Source organism: Ambystoma mexicanum, chromosome 9, assembly GCF_040938575.1.
Source record: "Ambystoma mexicanum isolate Mex_15411 chromosome 9, UKY_AmexF1_1, whole genome shotgun sequence".
In the NCBI taxonomy this organism is placed as follows: domain Eukaryota; kingdom Metazoa; phylum Chordata; class Amphibia; order Caudata; family Ambystomatidae; genus Ambystoma; species Ambystoma mexicanum.
Window position 1 is genome coordinate 1,533,883,253 of NC_090931.1, and position 20,590 is coordinate 1,533,903,842.

A 20,590-nucleotide genomic window follows, 5' to 3' on the forward strand; every position below is an offset into this window, starting at 1 on the left:
TTCATGTCCAATGTTGTCATGTAATCTCCCTGAGAAAGCAGTGGGATCACTTCCTGTAAGGTTACCATACAAAACTTTTGGGGTTTGATAAACCTGTTCGCTGGGCGCAGATCTAATACAGGGCGCATGGTTAGATCCTTTTTGGGTACAAGGAAGTACACTGAATAAATACCTTCCATTACCTGAGATAGAGGCACGACCTCTATGGCTCCTTTTTCCAGCAGTTGTTGTACTTCTTGGAGAAGGATGGCAAGATGTTCCGGTGTCATGCGACGTCCCCTCGGGGGTCTGTAGGATGGGGAACTGTTGAATTCGATACAGTATCCGTGGGCTACGGTGGAAAGTACCCAACGGTCTGACGTTATCTCCTCCCATGCAGGAAGAAAGGATGTTATCCGGCCCCCGACCGGTGTTGCATGGGAGGGGACGCGAATCTTCGCGTCACTTGGAGTTGTTGGGGGCTTGGGAGCCTCTGGGGGTGGATCCCCGACCTCTCCCTTTACCCCGGCGTTGGCCTCTTTGGCTGTACTGCCCACTATTGGTCTGGTAATTGGTGGCAGGGTATTGTTGATGCTGACTTTGTTGTTGTTGTTGGCGTTGGCCACGAAAAAAGCGTTTGTTGCCATAGCCGCGTCTGGTAGTGGGCTTAGAGATTTGGTCAAGAGTCTTGATAGTATCGAACTCTTTTTTAGCCATCTCTAGAGCTTCATCCACCGCTTTCCCGAAGAGGTTAGAGTCTTCCACAGGTTTATTTATTAAAGACGCCTGTGTCTCCGGTTTAAACCCTGAGTTGCGCAGCCATACATGGCGTTTTAGGAGTATTCCCTGCACAAGGGAACGTCCCGCTGTTTCTGCCGCGTCCAGAGAGTTTTTTACAATGCTCTGGTTCACCTGGGTTCATTCGCCAATAGTTGAAAGTAGGCGTGTACGTAAAGGCTCCGGTGCTTCCTCTGCGTCCTTGCGCAGTTTGGCCCACTGCGCGTCTGCATAGCTAGCAAGCAAAGAATTGTTGTTCGCAATTCTTGCTGAGAAGGCAGCCGAGGAAGTTACTCTTTTTGCAAGGGCATATAGGCCTTTTGCCCTCCTTGTCAGGGGGTGCCTCACTGGTGGAAAGTGGTACCCCTGCCCTCTTTCTAGTATTAGATACTACTAGGGAATCCGGAATGGAATGTCCCCTAATGTAGAGCGGGTCTGAGGGAGAAGGAGTGAAAAGTTTTTCAATTCTCGGATTGACCCCTCTGATCAATGCGGGAGTGGCCAGCGAAGGGATGATTCTTCTCTTCACTGAAGCTAGGAGGGGAATGGTCTGGCTGACCGGGGGTTTCTCTTTAATTACTCTTTCCACAAAGTCTAATTCTGGAGAGAGCTCCCCAGTGTCCAGTTTGAAATGTGCTGCTGCTCTGCGCAACAGTGCATTGAAAGTGGGCTGATCGTCAATTGGAGACGTGTTCCTAACCGGTGAATTGTCAGGAGGATTTAGGTTTAGGACATCAGTGTCGGAATATACTGATGGGGATTGCCAGGGGTGCGAAGGTCCTTCTTCTGTGTTTTCTCCGAAGCCTTCTTCTATAATGTCTGGCCTGTCTTCCAGACATTCCTCCTGGTTCTGTCCTTCTTCATCGTCCATGAAATCATCCTCCTCCTCCAAGTATTGTTCCTCCCCAGTGAGGTCGTATACATTATGGAAGTCTGAGGCTGTGTCCACCTGGGGATCGACTAGCCTCGGATTTTTGGCCCTGGGGTCCTCCCGAGGCCCTTCTCTAGTCCTCTTGGGAGTTTGAGAGGTCTGGGTATTCATAAACCTTTCCATCCTCTCCATACAGAGGTGGAGTCTTTCCATGGTTTCATGGGGTACTCCAGAGCGGTCTGGCGGGGGAAAAATAGAGTCATCTAGCTGGAAACGGCTCGACCTCTCCCAAAGCGTCGAGGAAAGTGTCCCGTCGCCCTCCGAAAAACCTTCAGGTGTGCTGGGTGACCCCCCGACTGAAGGGGGTAGTCCTTACCTTCCTTCGGGCTTTTTCGGCGTGTATTTCGACTTGTGCGTAGCGCTCGACGTGACTTTCGGCGTACGCTTCTGGGCATCGGCTACAGCGATCCTCGCCAAGCTCTCGGCGACTTGTTTGTCGGCGGCTCGTTTGTCGGCGGAAGCTTGCGTTTCTGACGCTACGGGTGTCGATCGCTCTAGGGCGGTATGCGCCTTTTGTTGATGCGCGCCGGCCGATGGTTTGGGGGCGGCGCCCTTATTTGCCGAAAGCCCAGTCGCTGGTCGCGGCTGCGGTTGCGAGAGGGGCTTCGAACCCGAACGGTCCGAGGAGGCCGCCGGTGGAACCTGCGTCTCCTTGGGCGCCGAAGCTCTCTTCGTCTTAGACGAAGAAGAGCCGTGGGTTGTGTGCTTAAGTGTGTTTTTGTGTGCGTCAATGTCGCCGGGGTGGTCATCCCCATAAGCAGGGCGTGAGCCGAGCCCGTCGGGGCCGGGGACAGACGACGAAGCGCGCGAGCGCTCCTTAGAGGGGTTTTCGACTTCCGTAGTGGAGGTCGTGTTATCGCGTTCCTCGTCACTGTCGGTGGTAGCAGCGGCGGGTGAACCTTCGGCCTTCGACATCGCGTAGGCCGCCCACCTTTTAACCCTACGGTCTTTTAGAGTTTTAGGCTTAAGAAGCCGACAGGCCGCGCAACCTTCCTCCTTGTGATCGAGGGGCAAGCAGCGGTTACACCGTGAATGCTTGTCCTTCCAAGTAAATTTGCCTTTGCAAAGCAGGCAAAATCTAAAGGGTGTCCTCTCCATAGCCGAGGTAATAAATCATGATAACCACCCCAAGGGAAAGGGAAAGGCATTCTCAGAAAAGAACCAGAGATGTCCCACGACCCCACTCTCCCTACTGTATATGGCCTGCGAGGCCAGGCCACGTGTTCGGCAACGCCGAAGGATCTCCTCCGCTCGACCCTCCGTCGAAGATCTTGCTCGGCGGAGAACAGCTTCACAACTGCGTTGAGGGAGGGGGTATGTGTTTAATATTAATGAGAAAACGACCAAAGGTCGAGGAGATGAAATTTGCAATGTCTCTCGAGGAGCTCCGCGTAAAGGCGACCAGTAGCTGGGCGGAAAAAAACAATCTGAGGGACCTCGACGCGTGAGGGATTGTGGGTACAACGCACGTCACTATAGGGATAGTGTTTCAGACACGCCTTGTCGACGTCCCTTTTTCGACTACGAAAAACAAAATGCAATACTCCGCAGTGACCACTGGATGTCGGACCTATGCACAGCATGTGATTCTAAGCAGATTAACAAACATCAGAAATATATATATATATATATTATATATAATAATAAAATAAGGCATTCAATTGATTTCCTTATAACACATAATAAATGTCATCAATAATGACAACTTTAAAATATGTAACAAAGACAACAATGTTGGAAGAGGAGCACACCACAAAGAGGAACGATACAAATAGACAATCATCGCACCTACTTTCACACTCCCTAAACTAGAGATTTGCCACGAGTTTCACATCATCTTCAAAGCTCAATAAGTACGTTCTGGCACATTTCCACACCTGTGTTATTGCAACAGTAAGAGCAAGGCTATAACCCGATACACTTCTGAGACAAAATGTGTCTCTAGTAATATCATCAACTCTCCCCATATTTACCCAGATAGCGCTCATAGTGTACCCTCATATTTGGACAAGAAGTGAGGACATGCCTAGATGACTCGATTGGGTATCATTACAAATTCTACAAGTCCGCTTCTCCCTAGAGAAGCCAAGCTATGCACCTCTAGCCTCCAGAACCTCCATTCTATTTAAACGTAGGTTCATAAATATCCTCTGCGTTACCGGAGAAGGTAGGCAAGCTTGGGGCAGTTCATAAGCAAAATACATCCTAGAGGATGTACTTGGTGACCTCTTACCAGATACTATTTCATGGCACGCCACCCAGTCCCATTTTTATGAACGATTTAAAGCTTTTAGGACAGCACCTGCTCCATACTACCAATGGGGTTGCCATCCTATCTTGGCAAAGAACTTCTAATTTTTGTTTTAAATTTCTGCAGTGTATCACTTTTATTTTTCTCCACTGCAGATTTAAGGATGGATAGAGAGTTAGGATTGGCAAACATGATCTTTATATATAATTTATATTGTTTATTTCAATGAGGGTATTTATTTAATTTATTTATTACATTTATATAGCGCGCTAACAGCCCAAGGGCATTGAGGCGCTGTTACTTGCAAGAGCTTAGTTACAGGGTTACAGAAGTGAGGGTGCATTACAAATCAGTACATAATTCCATCAGTACAGTTTATGCAGTGGGTCAGAGATTAGTATTCAAGGCTGATAGAAGGGGCCTTATGCGAAGAGAATGCTTTTCATAGCTTTACGGAAAGAGGTGAGGGAGGCCTCACCTCGGAGCGTGGGAGGGAGGGCATGCCAATGTTTGGTAGACAGAGATATCAAACCCAGCTCCAATCTTATGACTTCAATCAGGGCATAATTAGTAAGCTTCAAGATCCTTCTCCAGATAAGTCCCTCAAGGCGGTCCGCCCAATTACCCCATTCTTCACATGATGTTTCCACAGACTCAAATCACTTTAAAGCCATTTGAAAAAGGAATTTAAAAAGGGAAATACTGCATAAAGTTCCTAGAGCCAAATGAGATATTAATTTAAAGGAGAAACGGATCCCTGAACTTTGAAATCTAGTTCCTAACTGCATTTCATGAAGAGCCTGAGAGAGCAAGCTTTCTCGGTCTATAGCCCCACACTGTGGAACCACATACCTATTAGACTCGCCTTCACCTTCATGCAAATTAGAAAATAACTCAAGACCCTCTTCTTCAAGGAGTACCTTCTTCTTACCATATTAATATACAACCAACACAGAGCCCACACCGCACATTATCCCTCCTGATGACCACCCTCCTGACGACCACCCTCCTGACGACCACCCTTTAACACCAACATTCACTTGGGAAGGAGAGGTCTTCCCACCCCTTAGGCGATACCGAACAAGAACTACACACTAATAGAGCACATCCAGGGAGCAGGGAGGTGCACATATAGGCGGTGCGCGATCACCTTAGTGGATGCATCACAAGCTATACGGTAGACGAGAGTGTGAACCCATCATGGCAAGCGGCAGCCATCTTAGAAGTTAGGCCCAAATGCGAAAACAGTATTTTGTGCATTGGTATTAGGCCCCTTGCATAAGCGTGAACACCACCCCCACCCTGGCCAGGTCTAAGAGACCCACAACCTTCTCCATTGTTCAGAAAGTTACAGACCCTCACTCCCTGGGAAAAATGTTCCTGGCAAGGTGATGAGAAGGGAGCCGAGCGCTTCTCAGCAGTACCACCCCACGGAACAGATAGCAAGGCCCTCCTGCCCCCAACAACCCCCACATGAGAAATACAGATTTGACATACTTCACCCCATTACCACTGCATGCCATGGCACTGTCCAATCCCAGAAACAAAACCAGAACTGTGTGTTGCCACACCGTCCGATCCCAGAGCACCGACCACAAACGTGTACACCCATCGATTGATCACTAAGATTAGAAGGGAAGGCTATCTCGCCTTCAGAAAACCGTCACTTGATTTGTGCAGGGTGACATCAGAATTATAGCCTAAAACTAAGATGAAGGACCTTGGAGGTTGCTGAACTGGCTGGGAGCGAGTGAAGTGTGTATGAGTTAGTGTGACCTTGGTTCTCCCGAAGCCCATCTATCTGCCAGATGCATTGTTACAATCAGAAGAATAACATTGTATGTCAAGAGTAGCAAATTAATTGTTTGGTCAGCTCACCGTGGATGACTGACAAGATGTGCGACCCTGGGACGTGGCGTACCTGATCTTCCAGAGGATGCGCGTTGTGGAGATGCCAGGCTGTCAATTGACGTTGGTCCGAAGAATGGTAACGCCAGAAGCCAGCTCCACTCCCGCCCTACGAGCACAGGGTTGAAGGGGAACTAACTCCTGACGCCACAGTCAAGGCACTTCCCCGGGGATTAATGTGGTGCCAGAACAGTGCAAGCACTGATGGGGGAAGGCCGTCCAGATGTCCTCTTGAGCAGGTATAAATTGGTCCCGCTTCTGATGCAGTAGTTGGAGGAAAACTGATGCTGGCAACAGGAAGGACGAATGATCCAACCAGGGAAGGTACTGGCCAGGAGGGAGCAGACGGGATCAGGCAGCGAAAACGGAGAGCCCCTTGGTTGGTAAACAGAGGAGGGAACAGGAGCAGGCTGGGAACCAAAGGGGTGAACTGGCAAAAGGAACAGGGCACAAAGGAGGCAGGGACAGGAGGAACAAGGCAGATCAAGGCAGGGAGGAACAGAGGCAGAACAGGGCCTTCCCAGGGGCTAAGGGGAAGGACACGAACAGGCAAGGACAAGGTTCTGACAGGCAGAAACTTCAGGAGCGAAGCAGTGAGTCGGGGACCAAGCCGCGTTGAGACGCGACTGGCTCCCGACCCGACCGCTAATGAGGAAGTCCTCGCGAAAGCGAGGCCAGACAGGCAACGCCTCCTGGAACGTGCCCCCGGTGCGAAGGCGAGGCTTGCAACGCAAGCCTTGCGCCGTCACCCGACTGCGCATGCGCGGAAGCCGGAAGCGAGGCCTGCAACGCAAGCCTCGCGCCGTTGCTCGACTGCGCATGTGCGCCAGTCAGGACCCGGCGAGAAGATGCCCCATATCCCTGCAGACCCCACCAACGGTAGCGTGGATACAATCCCCAGCGGCGCCTGGCGCCAAGGCAGCCCCCCAAGGACCGCCCAACGGTAATTGAAGGTGGTGTCTTAACACTATGCCCCCTCCCAGAAAGGCCAGGAGCCCCAGGTTTCCAGGGATGGAGAAGAAAGAATTTGCGGACCAGACGGGGAGCGTGTACATTCCTCCGAGGCTCCCAGGTACGATCAGAAGCAGGATAGCCCTTCCAGGCCACCAAAAATTGAAGCACACCCCGCCGGATCCGCGAATCACAAATCTCCTGAACCTCGAATTCTGGCACGCCATCCACATCAATAGCAGAGGGACGAGACCCTGAACGACCATAGGGATCTGGGAGGTAAGGTTTCAATAAAGAAACATGAAAAACAGGATGTATCCGCCAAGACGACGGCAACTGCAACTGAAATGCCACTGATGAGATCCGTTGTGTGATTAGAAAAAAGGCCCAAAGTAACGGGGAGCAAGTTTAGTGGGCAAGTTACAGACTGGTAGGTTCTTAGAAGAGAGCCAAACCCGATTCCCCACCAAAAGAGCGGGTTCGGGACTCCGTTGTCTGTCTGCCTGCTCCCTCATGCGCTCACGAGCCTCGGCAAGAACCCTAGTAGCCTGGGCGTGTGTTTTCTGGATCCTGGATACGAGTTCATCAGCGGAAGGCACAGCGCTGGAATGGACTAGTCCAAACAGGAAAAGTTTAGGATGTAATCCGTACGAACATTGGTAAGGACTCATTCCGGTAGCCGAATGTACAGCGTTGTTGTATGCCACCTCGGCTTGGTCCAGATGGGCAGACCAATTGGTTTGAGTGGCATTAGCATAGCAGCCTAAGTATTGTTCTAGCGTTTGGTTGGTACACTCTGCCTGGCTATTGGTCTGTGGATGGTAGCCAGAACTAAGAGCTCGTTGGACATGGTGGCATAGTGGACTCCAAAAGGATGATAAATACTGTGATCCAAGGTCGGAGATGATCTTTTCAGGAAGTCCATGCAAACGATAGATATTGTGAAGGAAAGCCTGGGCCATTTGGGCCGCAGTAGGGATTCCTGAAAACGGAATGAAATGTGCCATTTTGGTAAAACAGTCTATGACGACCATGATGCAAGTATTGCCTTCAGACGGAGGAAGATCGACGATGAAGTCTGTGGCGATGGTATGCCAAGGATAGGGTGGGGTTTCAATAGTCCCAGGGGTTTTCTTTGTGGTATTTTAGTCTGGGCACAGATTGGGCAGCTTTCCACATACTGTCTGATCTGGTTGGCCCACCCTGGCCACCAGAATTGCCTTGCTATCAGTCCCTGGGTGGCCCGTATTCCCCGATGTCCTGCGAGCTTGGAATCATGGAATCCTTGTAGGATAGCAGTCCGTAATGAAGCAGTGGGAATGAACAACCTGTTTTCATAGTACAGCATACCGTCCTTTTCCTTAATTTGTGGTTGTTTTAGCAGGGTTCTTCGTTCAGGGCTAGCCAAGGTCCTTTGAGCTATGGAATCCAGGAAAGGTGAGATGTAAGACAAGAAATGCTTTGAGGCAATTAAAGATTGATCCGAATAGTCATGTTCGACGTTATCCTCAAGCGAGCGGGAAAGTGCGTCCGCTTTCTGATTCTGGGAACTCGGTATATAAGTAATGGTGAAATCGTAGTGTGAGAAAAAGAAGGCCCACCTCACCTGGCGAGAAGCCCGACACTGTAAGGAACGGAGATATTGCAAGTTGCGGTGATCAGTGCGGACCTCTACTGGATACCTTCCGCCCAATAAATGATGTCGCCATTCCTCGAATGCCGCCTTAATAGCCAGGAGCTCCTTCTCGACAACTGCATAGTTGCGTTCGCTGGCACTTAACTTGCGGGAGTAGTACGCCACTGGGAATTCCGTTCCCGATCCTTGATCCTTTTGCAGTAGAACGGACCCTATGGCGAAATTGGACGCATCGGCCTCAACAATGAATGGTTTTAGTTCATCTGGATGGTGTAGGATAGGAGAAGTGCTAAAAGCTTCCTTAAGGCGTCTGAATGCGGTCGTGGCCTCGGTTTTCCAAACAAATGGCACCTTGCTGCTTGTTAGATGTGTTAGAGGAACCGACAACTGGGAAAAAGGAGGGATGAACCGTCGATAAAAGTTGACGAAACCCAAGAAACGTTGTAAGGACTTCACGTCATGGGGTTGCCTCCATTCCAGTATAGCTCGTACCTTAGCAGGATCCATCTGAATTCCGGAGTCATTGATTACATAGCCGAGGAATTCGATACTGTCTTGATGGAATAGGCATTCCTCTGCTTTGGCATAAAGATGGTTTAAGGACAGTCGACTGAGTACTTCTTCACATGAGAGACGTGGTCCTCTTGGCACGAGGAGAAAATCAAGATGTCATCCAGGTAAACCCATACGGTGACTCCGATCAGGTCCGCAAAGATCTCATCCATGAATCGTTGGAAGACGGCTGGAGCATTACACAGGCCGAACGGCATAACCCGGTATTCGTAATGCCCTGATGGTGTCTTAAAGGCCGTCTTCCATTCATCTCTGGGTTTTATTCGAACCAAATGGTACGCTCCTCGGAGATCCAGTTTGGAGAATATACGAGCTGAGCGAAGGGATTCATTGATGTCTCGGATCAAAGGAAGGGGGTACCTGTCCTTCCGTGTGATGTCTTTCAGTTGTCTGTAATCCACACAGGGGCGTAGAGATCCTTCCTTCTTCTTAACGAAAAACAGCAGGAATCCAGCCGGGGACTTGGAGGGAGCAATATATCCCTTACGTAAACATTCTTCCAGATATTCCTGTAATGCTTCTCTCTCCTTAGGGGTTAAAGAGTACACCTTCCCATGTGGAATGACTAAATCAGGTAAAAGTTCAATGGAACAGTCACAAGACCTATGGGGAGGTAGTGGTATATCCCCAGGTTCCGAGAACACATCGCCACGTATTCAGATGGGACGGATTCCAATAAGCAAACCCTAGGTATTCCGTTACCTTCCATGTTTACAGTGGCTGTCAGGGATCTTGGGATGTTCCTTGTAGTAGCGCAATCTCTGGCACAGAGAGCGGAGTCAAACGTCAGAGTCCGTGTTCCCCAGTCGATTTTAGGATTATGCGGCAGCAACCAAGGTAATCCAAGAACAATGGGATATGTCGGGGACCGTATTACATCCAACGATATGAGTGCCTGGTGTCCATTGATCCAGAGTTGTAGAGGACATGAGTGCTGACGGATAGGTCCCGAAGCCAGTGGAGTTCCGTCTATTACTTCTACTAATGAGGCATGTTCTATGGTGTGAAGGGGTATGTTGTTCCTCGTCGCGAAATCTCCATCCAGATAGTTTCCAGAGGCCCCGCAATCCACGAGACCGAATGTGTCCACAGACTTACTCTGCCAGGCCACTTTGAGATTTAATACATCAATACATCAAGACAGCGGGCTGCATGGGTTGCAGGATGACCTCAGAGTCAGGAAGGACTGTTGCGGATGTAAGGCCCGTCGTAACCTTCCCAATACACGACAGGCCCTTTAGTTTTCCGACTTTCTCAAGGGTCGCCGAGGACAAGTACCCAGGAAGTGTCCATCACCCCCACAATACAAACACAGACGTTGATCTCTTCTGCGATTCTTCTCAGCTTCAGTCAGTGGCCCTCTCATGGCACCCAGTTGCATCGGTTCCGGACCGGTCTCAGTGGTACCTGGTATCCCAATCGGTATTGACTGTGGTCTTGGGATTGTTCTTTCGTATCGCCGCCTCTCACCCTTGCGTTCCGTCAGTCGGTGATCAATCCAGAGAACTTGGTCCAGAAGAGCTTGTAAGGTATCGGGTTCCGGTATGTGCAGTAATTCATCCTTATACTCTTCTCTTAATCCTCGTCGGAATAATGTCTTCTGGGTTATTTCTGGCCATAGAGAATCAGCAGCAATCTGGCGAAAACGACTAATGTACGTAATAATGTCGCTTGATCCCTGTTTCAGATCCACCAATTGGTTCTGTGCTGTGGCCGCCAGATTAGGTGACTGAAAAACCTCCAAGAACGCCTTCTCGTAGGCACCAAAATCACTTAGGATAGGACTGTTAGCAGCGACCAAGGGTGTTACCCAGGCCAAGGCGTTCCCGGTCACGTTTCCGAGGATGTAGCCGATCTTAGCCTTATCTTGGCTGAATTGGGAGGAACGAAACAGGAAATGTATCTTACAGTGATTACAGAATCTTGCCACACGCCTCGGATAGCCGTCAAACTTTTGTGGCGCTGTATGGGCCATGGCAGCCTCTGCTTGGGATGGACTGCCGGTTCCTTGAGCGACCATCTGTCGCAAAGCCACATTCTCTTGACGTAGTGCAGTCATCTCTAGTCTCAGGGTCCTCATTTCTTCTCGGAGTTCCTGGACATCGTCCATCTCCAGTTCTGGGCTGGTAGTAAGGCGTCTCAATCTGTCAAGATGTGCGTCCCTGGGACGTGGCGTACCTGATCTTCCAGAGGATGCGCGTTGTGGAGATGCCAGGCTGTCAATTGACGTTGGTCCGAAGAATGGTAACGCCAGAAGCCAGCTCCACTCCCGCCCTGCGAGCACAGGGTTGAAGGGGAACTAACTCCTGACGCCACAGTCAAGGCACTTCCCCGGGGATTAATGTGGCGCCAGAACAGTGCAAGCACTGATGGGGAAGGCCGTCCAGATGTCCTCTTGAGCAGGTAGAAATTGGTCCAGCTTCTGATGCAGTAGTTGGAGGAAAACTGATGCTGGCAACAGGAAGGACGAATGATCCAACCAGGGAAGGTACTGGCCAGGAGGGAGCAGTCGGGATCAGGCAGCGAAAACGGAGAACCCCTTGGTTGGTAAACAGAGGAGGGAACAGGACCCAGGCTGGGAACCAAAGGGGTGAACTGGCAAAAGGAACAGGGCAGAAAGGAGGCAGGGACAGGAGGAACAAGGCAGATCAAGGCAGGGAGGAACAGAGGTAGAACAGGGCCTTCCCAGGGGCTAAGGGGAAGGACACGAACAGGCAAGCAGGTAAGGACAAGGTTCTGACAGGCAGAAACTTCAGGAGCGAAGCGCTGGGTCGGGAACCAAGCCGTGTTGAGACGCGACTGGCTCCCGACCCGACCGCTAATGAGCAAGTCCTTGCGAAGGCGAGGCCAAACAGGCAACGCCTCCTGGAACGTGCCCCTGGTGCGCCGTCACCCGACTGCGTATGCGCGGAAGCCGGAAGCGAGGCCTGCAACGCAAGCCTCGCGCCGTTGCTCGACCGCGCATGCGCGCCAGTCAGGACCCGGCGAGAAGATGCCCCATATCTCTGCAGATCCCACCAACGGTAGCGGGGATACAATCCCCAGCGGCGCCTGGCGCCAAGGCAGCCCCCCAAGGACCGCCCAACGGTAAGTGAAGGTGGTGTCCTAACAATGACGAACCCAGCAGCACCCACGTAAACAAGGATGAACAGATGAAGATGGGCAATGGCATAGCATCCCAAATGGAGCAGGCCCTACAGCTATAGGCCTCCGTCAATCGGTATTGTAGAGTTGTACTATACATGTTGACGTCACTAGTGGCGCTGTGTCTACTTATAATGTACCGCCCATACCAATGGACCTCAGAATGTTTCGCGCAAGCGGAGTTCTTTGCTGATGCATTCCTATTTTTGTAGAAATAAATACTTGTTATCCATTGTTTTTTCTGGTGTGATCGTACAGGGCCTTGCCTTCATTGTGTGACCCTGACGTGATCCCAGCGACCCCCGTACTGACAGAGGCTTCCAGGCCGCTTCTCTGAGTGTGCTGCGCCCACCTACAGCGACCAGTCCCAAAACACGTAAATCCCAGAGGTTTGTAGGAGCCAACTTTGCAGAATTACTGTCTGCTCTTTGAAGCAGGGCACAGCTCCGGAGAGAGTGCAGGCCAGTGTTGGAACCCTGTGACGGATGATTTCAAGCGAACACGCTTATGTGAATATACCCTTGCAAGGGATAACAAGAAGGGGAAGGGTGTTTGGGTAAGAGTGTGGGTTGTAAGCGGAGAATGAGGGCGGTTGTATAGTGCGATTTTGTGTTTTTCATTATTGTTGAATTTTTAAAGAGCATATTATGGAAAAGGAAACGGGAGTGTAGGGAGCCTTCCCGAGTGAGGGGAGATGGTGGTACCACGTTTATTATGTAACGGAAAAAAAAGGAAATAAATGGGAGCCCCGCATAATTAGTGGACTCAGGAACAGTAGTGATTGTTATTTTAGCTTATTGTTTTTGTGTTTCTATTGTGTAAGGTGGCAGCCCAAAGAGGGGCATTGTGTATACAGTAGTGTGTTTTGGGTGTGTGGAGTGTGAGAGTGGGTACGCGTGAGGAGGTGGGGAAGTAACGAGAGCTGGCAGGGACGGGGGGGCCAAATTGATTTTTTGGTTGTGATTTTTTGCAGCGTGTAATTAGAATCGCAGGGACGCCTTCCAGCGCACATATCACTGCAATGGGAGGGTAGACGCCTTTAAAGTACATGCAAAAGGTCTTGTGTAACAAACAGTGCTTGACAGAAACACAAGGCGGGATGCCACACTCCTGGCCGGAGCAAGGCACCCATAATAGAGGAATACGGTAACACATGACCACATTCCTAGTCATGAAATATATGGGTAAACAGTTTCAGAACAGGAAGGGAATTCTAGACTCATGGATGATGATCAAGGATGTGGAAGACTGATGATGGAGGGGCACAGGACACCCATGAAGTGGGCAAGCAAGCAGAGGTGGATGGGACACGGACAGAGCGCAAAGGGGAATATCCATTAGCAGCACTCCCAGCGACAGGGTACAATAACCAGACATACATGTCCACCCCCATAAATACCCACCCCTTTTGGTCGCTCTGCTGCCAGAGAACTCAGGACAGAGGGAATTAGAAGATGCACTAGAGTCAGCGCAAGCAGAGCTACTGCAAACAGCACAAAGTGAGGCAAGAGGGTGCAGCCTAGACGAGTGTAGAGCAGGGAAACTGTGTTCAGACTAGATAGTACGGCAATAAAGGATGTGCATATAGATAAAGGGGAGAACGGACGAGATGCCAGTACAGGGTATGAAAATATATGGTTGGAGAGATGCTTAGGCAAAGACCCAGGTGAAGAAGGGTGGTGTACAGTGGATGAATTTGACGATGACAGTAAAGAGGAAGCACAGCAGGCACCGGAAAGGACACCCAGGGTGGAAAGTTTGTGGGACGAGTGGGTAAGGAGGTTAGGCCAGGTGGCAGTAGCAGTAGCAGGGAAAAAGGGAAGTGCAAAGAGAAGGGAAGATGAAAAAAGCAGGATTACAAATGCCACTGATACACAAGGGTGTGGGTAGAGCAATGTATACGCCCTGGGTGCAGATAGATAATTACAATTTGATCAAGGTGCTCCCGCAATTAATGGCGGGGGCGGGAAAATTGATATACGCATTTGAGAAACAGACTGCGTGTGTGCCCCTAGCCGTGGGTGATATGAAGAGTTTACTAGTGGCGATAGTGGGGAGATGTGTGGATTAAAGCAGGGTAGACAGGAGAGAGCTTAAGATGACAATGCGCACGACGGCACACCGTTCAGCAACATTAAAGCACAGGCGTGGGGCACGCTTCGGCGCACCTACCGATAAATGCCAGACAGTCGATCATGCAATATGTTAAGGCGAGGACGAAGACCCTGCGCAGTACATTAATAACATTTAGGAGCTGTGGAGAGCCAAGACAGGGGACAATCGGGACCGATGAGTTCCTCTTTTCTAGTTCATTATCAAGAGGGGCTTACCGAAGGAAGTGCAGAAGACGCTAGACAAAGCTGTGGGCATTGAAGCAAAGGGGTGGCAGAGAAGGAAACACTGCAGCAATTACTGACAAATGAGACAAAACTAGTACAGAGGAAGTTGGACAAAATAGCTGTAAAAGGGGCGGTTTCGCACCCACGTCACCTTTCAACACAGTTACATGCCCCCAAATAACTGGTCTGAGAGTAAAAGATCCTTTGTTATACGAACATATAGTACATGCCTGTAGCCACTACTAGTGTACAGTGCTCTGTTGACACGGTTTTCACCCAATAAATAAACCAAAAAATGTATATATTAAACACACACACCAAGTCCTAACAACACTTAAAGAATGAACTGTGGCCACTCAAGCAAGATTATAGATCAGGTCCTCTGTACAGCATTTCTGACCAACGGCAGAATACCATGCCTAGTCTGTTGATGAGGGAGAGGTATATTGGTGGCGAGAGGTCAGTGGCAGAAGTACTAGTGATGGGCAATGGGTCACGGTTACACTGAGCTACAAGTGGCTGGAGAAATCCAGTACGACATTGACGTGCTGTGATTGAGAAGTGAATGTGGCAGGGAGCCCTCGAGCTGTATCAGTAAAGACGAGATTAAAACCCTGGCCGGTGAGGAGGTAACAAGGGAAAGAGGCGAGAATGTATCACTGGGGAGATATGAACTGCGGAGGTAGAGCAAAGCCAACAGAGCAAGTCCTAGCGTGGTGGCTAGTGGAGGAGAGTCGACCAGGAGATGAAAGGATCAGGAACCAAAGTTCAGAACCGAGTCAGGCGTGGAGACCCATGGTACAGATGGTAAAACGCAAAAGGCGGCTAAATCTTGATGTAGAAACCCATAGTGAGTAGAAATGCTGAAACTTCGCCTGTGAGATCCTAGAGCACATTGAAAGGACAATCTGAGTTTCAGTGTGTAAAAAAATACAAGTTCGGACTTCTGAAACCGTTTTTTTTTTAAACTCACAAGTGACCCCTTGTGAAGTCTTGCACGAGTGGTCAAGGACCAATCCGACAACCACACAGATAAGATGTGTATCTTTTAAAGGTCCAGTCAAGTTCTTTCAAGATGTGGGGATGGCGGGATGGGGACTGGTTGTGACAGTTTAATTGCCTGGTCTCCCTTTTCTCCCCCTTCTGTCGAACTCTTCTCACCTGAACCGCCGGAATCGCTGTCGGGGTCCTGCAGACGCCGTCGAAGTAGATAATCCTTCTCCTTTTTCCGATGAGCTTGCTTGTCACGGAGGGAGGCCACCGTGACCGCTGAACAGAACAGCTGTCCGAGGACCTCCCTTCCGGAACCAAGCCGAAAATAGGGGAAAAAACCCTGAATGGGGAAAAAACCCTTGGACTCCTCTGGGTCTGTAGTACGGAAGGTGTAGTTCCAGCAGAAAGTAGACTTTCAGATGGGTCGGAGGAAAATAGTAGACTGTATCCGTAAGTGTGACTGAAGGCAATACAGCAGCGGAACAGGGCAGTCCTGTCGTGGGAGCCGGAACACCCACCAGCCAAGGCCACCAGCGGGGCGAGGACCGGAGGAGAGGAAGCAAAGGAGAAAAAACGCCAGGCAAGTAGCGGAGAGAGAAAAAGAAAAGCGCAGGGAAAAAGGGCGGCGCCTATCCGCGGGGACGGGGCCGCAAGAGAAGAGAAACAGAAACCGCCGAGGCGCGGCAGCAGCAGAGAAAACTGAAGGGGAGAGAAAGCAAAAAGAACACTCGCTGGAGGGCGCGAGTGAATGGAGCCTGAACAAAGTGAGGCAGGAGCGAAGAAACCCGGAAGAGCGAGAGCTTCCAAAGGATAGTTGCAACGCAGGGACCGCTGGGCCGGGAGAGAAGATATACTCCCAGCGGCCCCGCGCTACAAGGAGAAACCAGTAAGGGACACAAAGGAGGGACTAGTACCTCCCGTACCTGCGTCCCAAAACCCAGCGCGGAAGAAACCGCCAGTCGGAACGCCTGCGGGTGACACTGATATGTAGTTATCGAATGCCACCATGAGGCAACAGGCAAACCGCTGTGACAATGTACAAGGTTGTCACGTTGAGCAGTGCCACAGCATAGCAAACAGTTCAACCATCACATGGATTAGCGCAGAAACGTGCAGCTTCGGTACTATGAGTAGGTCTCAGTGGCCCCGCCCTGACATAAACAGCGGCATGAGGTTATAATCAGTCATTAACAAGGAACTCCTGGAGGTTACAAATCCCAACCCTAGTGTGCTCGTACTCAGGTTTATGCTCTCTTTTACATGTTCAAGTGCTTTGATTTAAAAATACCCCCACCCCCAAGTTAAAATATTATTAGCAACTTCATCTGCATATTGCGATGGTTTCATGAACACAAACTAATAGCGAAAAAGGAACGCCTCCCTCCAAATATAGTTCTACAGTAACATCTTCCAATTCCTAGAATTCCAACATAAAGAGGAGATGGTCTGAGATCCAGTCCTCTCCCAACTGGAGGACTACTACAACTGTGCACATACTGAGCTTCCCAAATACTGCAACATCATACACTTGCCCAAAATAGAGCCCACAGGATCGCATGGCCGAGGAGACAGACCCTATCCGGCAAGCACGACTTCCCTCCAATTTACAGAGTAGAGTTCAAGATTCTACGAATGCTTCAGAGCCATAGGACGCAGTGGCTGTAGCGGTCAGCCTCTTGGCTTCCGGGCAGGTCCCACGCAGGCCGGGGACACCCGGCAAATAGTAAATCTGTGTGGATGCAGATGTGTGGCCACTGTGGGCACCCTGCTGGATCCAGAGCACCAGATGACAGAACAGCAGCTGGGGCACCCAGCAGCATCGTTTCTGGAGGCACCCAGGCTGAGGATTCCCAATAGGCTGTGATCACACGGCAGGACCAGAAACAGAGTTGCTGCTTCCTCGGGCTCTGCTGTAGTGCCCTTCACGGGCCAGCAGAGCCCCTTTTATTGACCAGAATCATGGCGCGGTCATGACTCAATTTGTTAAAGGGGCCATACACAACATCCTTATAAAAAAAAACAAACAGAATAATACTAAAACTATTACCCTTTTGCGGGGTCCACAACTGTCTTGCATTCCAGTCCACACCCCACTTCTATCATCTACAAAATCACAGCAGGCTGTGGTGCATTCCAGTCCAGGCACCCACTGCTGGTCCAGTGACTGACGTTGAGATCAAAAGATGCCTGGATCAAACCGCCCACCCTGGGGAGTCCCACACTGATCCCCCGGGTTCTGCTGCACATACTCATGGCCGTTGGAACTGCTGCAGGACAGGAAGAACACATCATCCTCCTCCTCCTCAGTCATATGGGCTCATCCTCCGCCACATGGAATGCTGCTGTTTTTGGGGGGGGGGGCACTCCACTCTTCTTGTTAGCCTCCCTCCTTGCCATTTGCCCACGGCTGACACCTCCTCCAGCTTCACCAATCGCATGGGGGCTTCTAACTTGAGCTGCTGCATGGAGAGGTCCATAGCCAAGGCCCGCACCTGCACCAGCTCCTGGGCGCGGAGCAGCTCTATTATTCGATCGAGGCCCAGCCCTGCCTCTTGAGGACCTTTCCATAGCTTAGAGGAGCTACAGCCATAGATGATCTGAGCCCTGATCTCGTCATCCTCAATGTGCTCAGAGCGCAGGACACGATGCCATGCAGCTGGCCATGAAATGCATCAATGCTCTCTCCTTCCTCTCGTCTCACGCATCTCATCCTGAGCCGTTCATAATCCCTGTTGACCATGGGCATAAAGCACTTGTTCAGTGCTGCAATGGCTGCGTCATATGACCGTTTTCAGGGCCGCAAGGTGTTGAACAGCCTCTGGACAGCAGGGCCGGCTAAGTACAAGAGGGTTGGGCATTTCCCCATGTCCTTGATCTTGACAGCCTCGAACTACAGCTTGAGGTTTTCCACCCATGCCGCCCACTGGGGTTCTAGACTGGCAGGCACACCCACTACATTGAAGGACACATGGGCGCAAGCTGACCATTCTCTTGATATGCCCCTTCATTTTCCTAGTCTCCAATGATGGTTGCTTGAGGTGGCATACTTTGTACTCACTGCGGATGGACACCTGGCTTGGCTCAGCAAGTTGAGTGGCACTGAGGGCACACAAGCACTTCTTTGAGAGCTGCCACCCTTCCTGGTTCCTCCTAGTGAAAATGAAAAAACGCTGGGCCTTCAGGGCAGACAAGTGGATTAATGGGCCCTCTGGGCTTGTTTTTGTGAGCCTTCAGGGCCGATGGGGTACACAGGCCAGTATATGGGCAACGATGTCTGCTCCGCAGGGACAGCCCTGGATGTAGGCCCTGATGTCGATAGGCCATGCCCCCTCTTTTCTTTTTTTCGCTAGGGCCGGCCCTGGTCTTGATGGACCATGCCCATTATTTTCGGGGCTGGTGTCCCTTTGTTCTTATTTTCACTGCGGTGGGCCCGGGTCTTCATGGGCCACGTCCCTTCTTTTCAGGGCTGGTGTCCTTTCATGTTTGTTCTCTTTTTTGTTGTTTGCAGCCGATGGGCGGGCCGCCAAGTACACACGGCTTCACCAGCCCTGCTCCCAATGACCGTTGGGCACCAGAGCTGGAGCACAAGAGCCGCTGAACATTCACCAATGCAGGCCCAAAGTTCTTCAGGCCCACGTCCCTTCTTGCCAGGGCCGCAGCGGTCTTGTATCTCACCAGTGTGTGTTCGGGTGTTAACAGGCCATGCCTTTTCTTCGTTCCCTCTTATGCCACTTCTCCTCGCGGGGCCCTGGGCCACAAGCAGCCGACGCTGCTTCATCTTCGTAGGCACCAGGCAGCCCGCACTCTAGCAAGGTGCAGGCCCTGAACCGTCGTTGCCAATGTAGCAGGCTGCACGCAGGCCGGGGACACCCGGCAAACAGTAAATCTGCAGACTGGATCGGGAGCCCCAGATGACAATACAGCAGCTGGGGGCACCCAGAACACACGGTTCTGGGGGAACCCAGGCCGAGGATACCGAATAGGCTGTGGTCACACAGCAAGACAATAGGCAAAGACAGAGTTGCCACTTACTGGGGCTCTGCTGCAGTGCCCCTCACGGGCCAGCAAAGCCCTCTCTATTGACCACTTTGTTAAAGGGGCAATGCGCAAAAGTGGCCAGAGATATATGCCCATGGTAGTAAAGGGAATGACGATCAGCAGCATCTTTAGCGCACCCGTGACTTGCAGTTTGGGTTCTACAGTTTTAAATAGAAAGGCAAAACGCTGTAAAGCAATGTTGTACAGGTGCTAGCATTCAGCTCATGCCATTCTGAAATCCTGCTGTGTGCATGCGCCAGAATGCAAAGTGTTTAGTTTTTCGGCTACAGGGGCACTGCTGGGGGTGAGAGGCAGGAGGAGACACATCTGCAGCTCCAGGGAAGGAACTCTGTGTCTGGGTCATGTTGGGCAGGGGATGGAGAGCCCATCTGGAACCAGTGTGCACTTTCCTGAATGCAGGGATTACTGAGCAGGAAATGTGGGGGCTGGGCTCCGACATGTAAACATGGCCCAAAATAAATAGGAGGCTAAATGCAGCCCCGCGCGAGACCCTGCAGGGGGGGCTGTTTCCCCGCCCCTACCCTTCCATATCCGGACTCGTGAAGTCCAGTGCCCGTGTGGGAAGAGTGGACCCCGGGCCTCCTCACTCCCCGTGCTCTGGGTCTTGGGGGCGGGGTGGGGGGCCTGGCCAGTCCAGGGAGAGCGCTCCTAACGCCCCCCCAGCCTAGCCCGATGCTGGGGGCGGTCCCTCGTGAATACTCTGGGCAGGGCAGGCGGGGGCGCGGCGGGGGCTTCTTACCTCTAGTTCCCATCCGAGATACGGGCCGCAGCTCCCCTCCATCTACCGCAGGAAGTGACGATGGGAAGCTCTAAAACAAACGCAGCCTCGCGAGCGGCGCTTATCTGTTCCGGGTCAGCGGAGGCAGCGGCAGCACAGGCAGGGCGGAAGTGTGTGGGTAGCAGGGATGGGGGGGGGGAGAGGTCTAGCTATCCCTGTCTAATGGAAAAGGGCTGGTGCAGAATCCCCCCAACACACTCTCAGAGGTGCAGCCAAGCTTGCCTAACAAGTGGGGCCTGAAGCTAATGTAATGTAGCATCTGTAAATGCCC

The 20,590-nt window shown here is 51.2% G+C and overlaps 1 protein-coding gene across 1 annotated transcript in view; it reads right to left on the reverse strand.

Moving 5' to 3' along the window:
• LOC138489456 (zinc finger protein 436-like) overlaps positions 1-20,344 on the reverse strand; it is a 299,198-nt gene extending 278,854 nt beyond the window's left edge. The window contains exon 1 of the mRNA XM_069617178.1: positions 20,281-20,344. Coding sequence (XP_069473279.1) covers positions 20,281-20,293 — 13 coding nt within the window. The 5' untranslated portion in view covers positions 20,294-20,344. The remainder of the gene's footprint in view (positions 1-20,280) is intronic.
• Between the last annotated feature and the right edge of the window lie 246 nt (positions 20,345-20,590).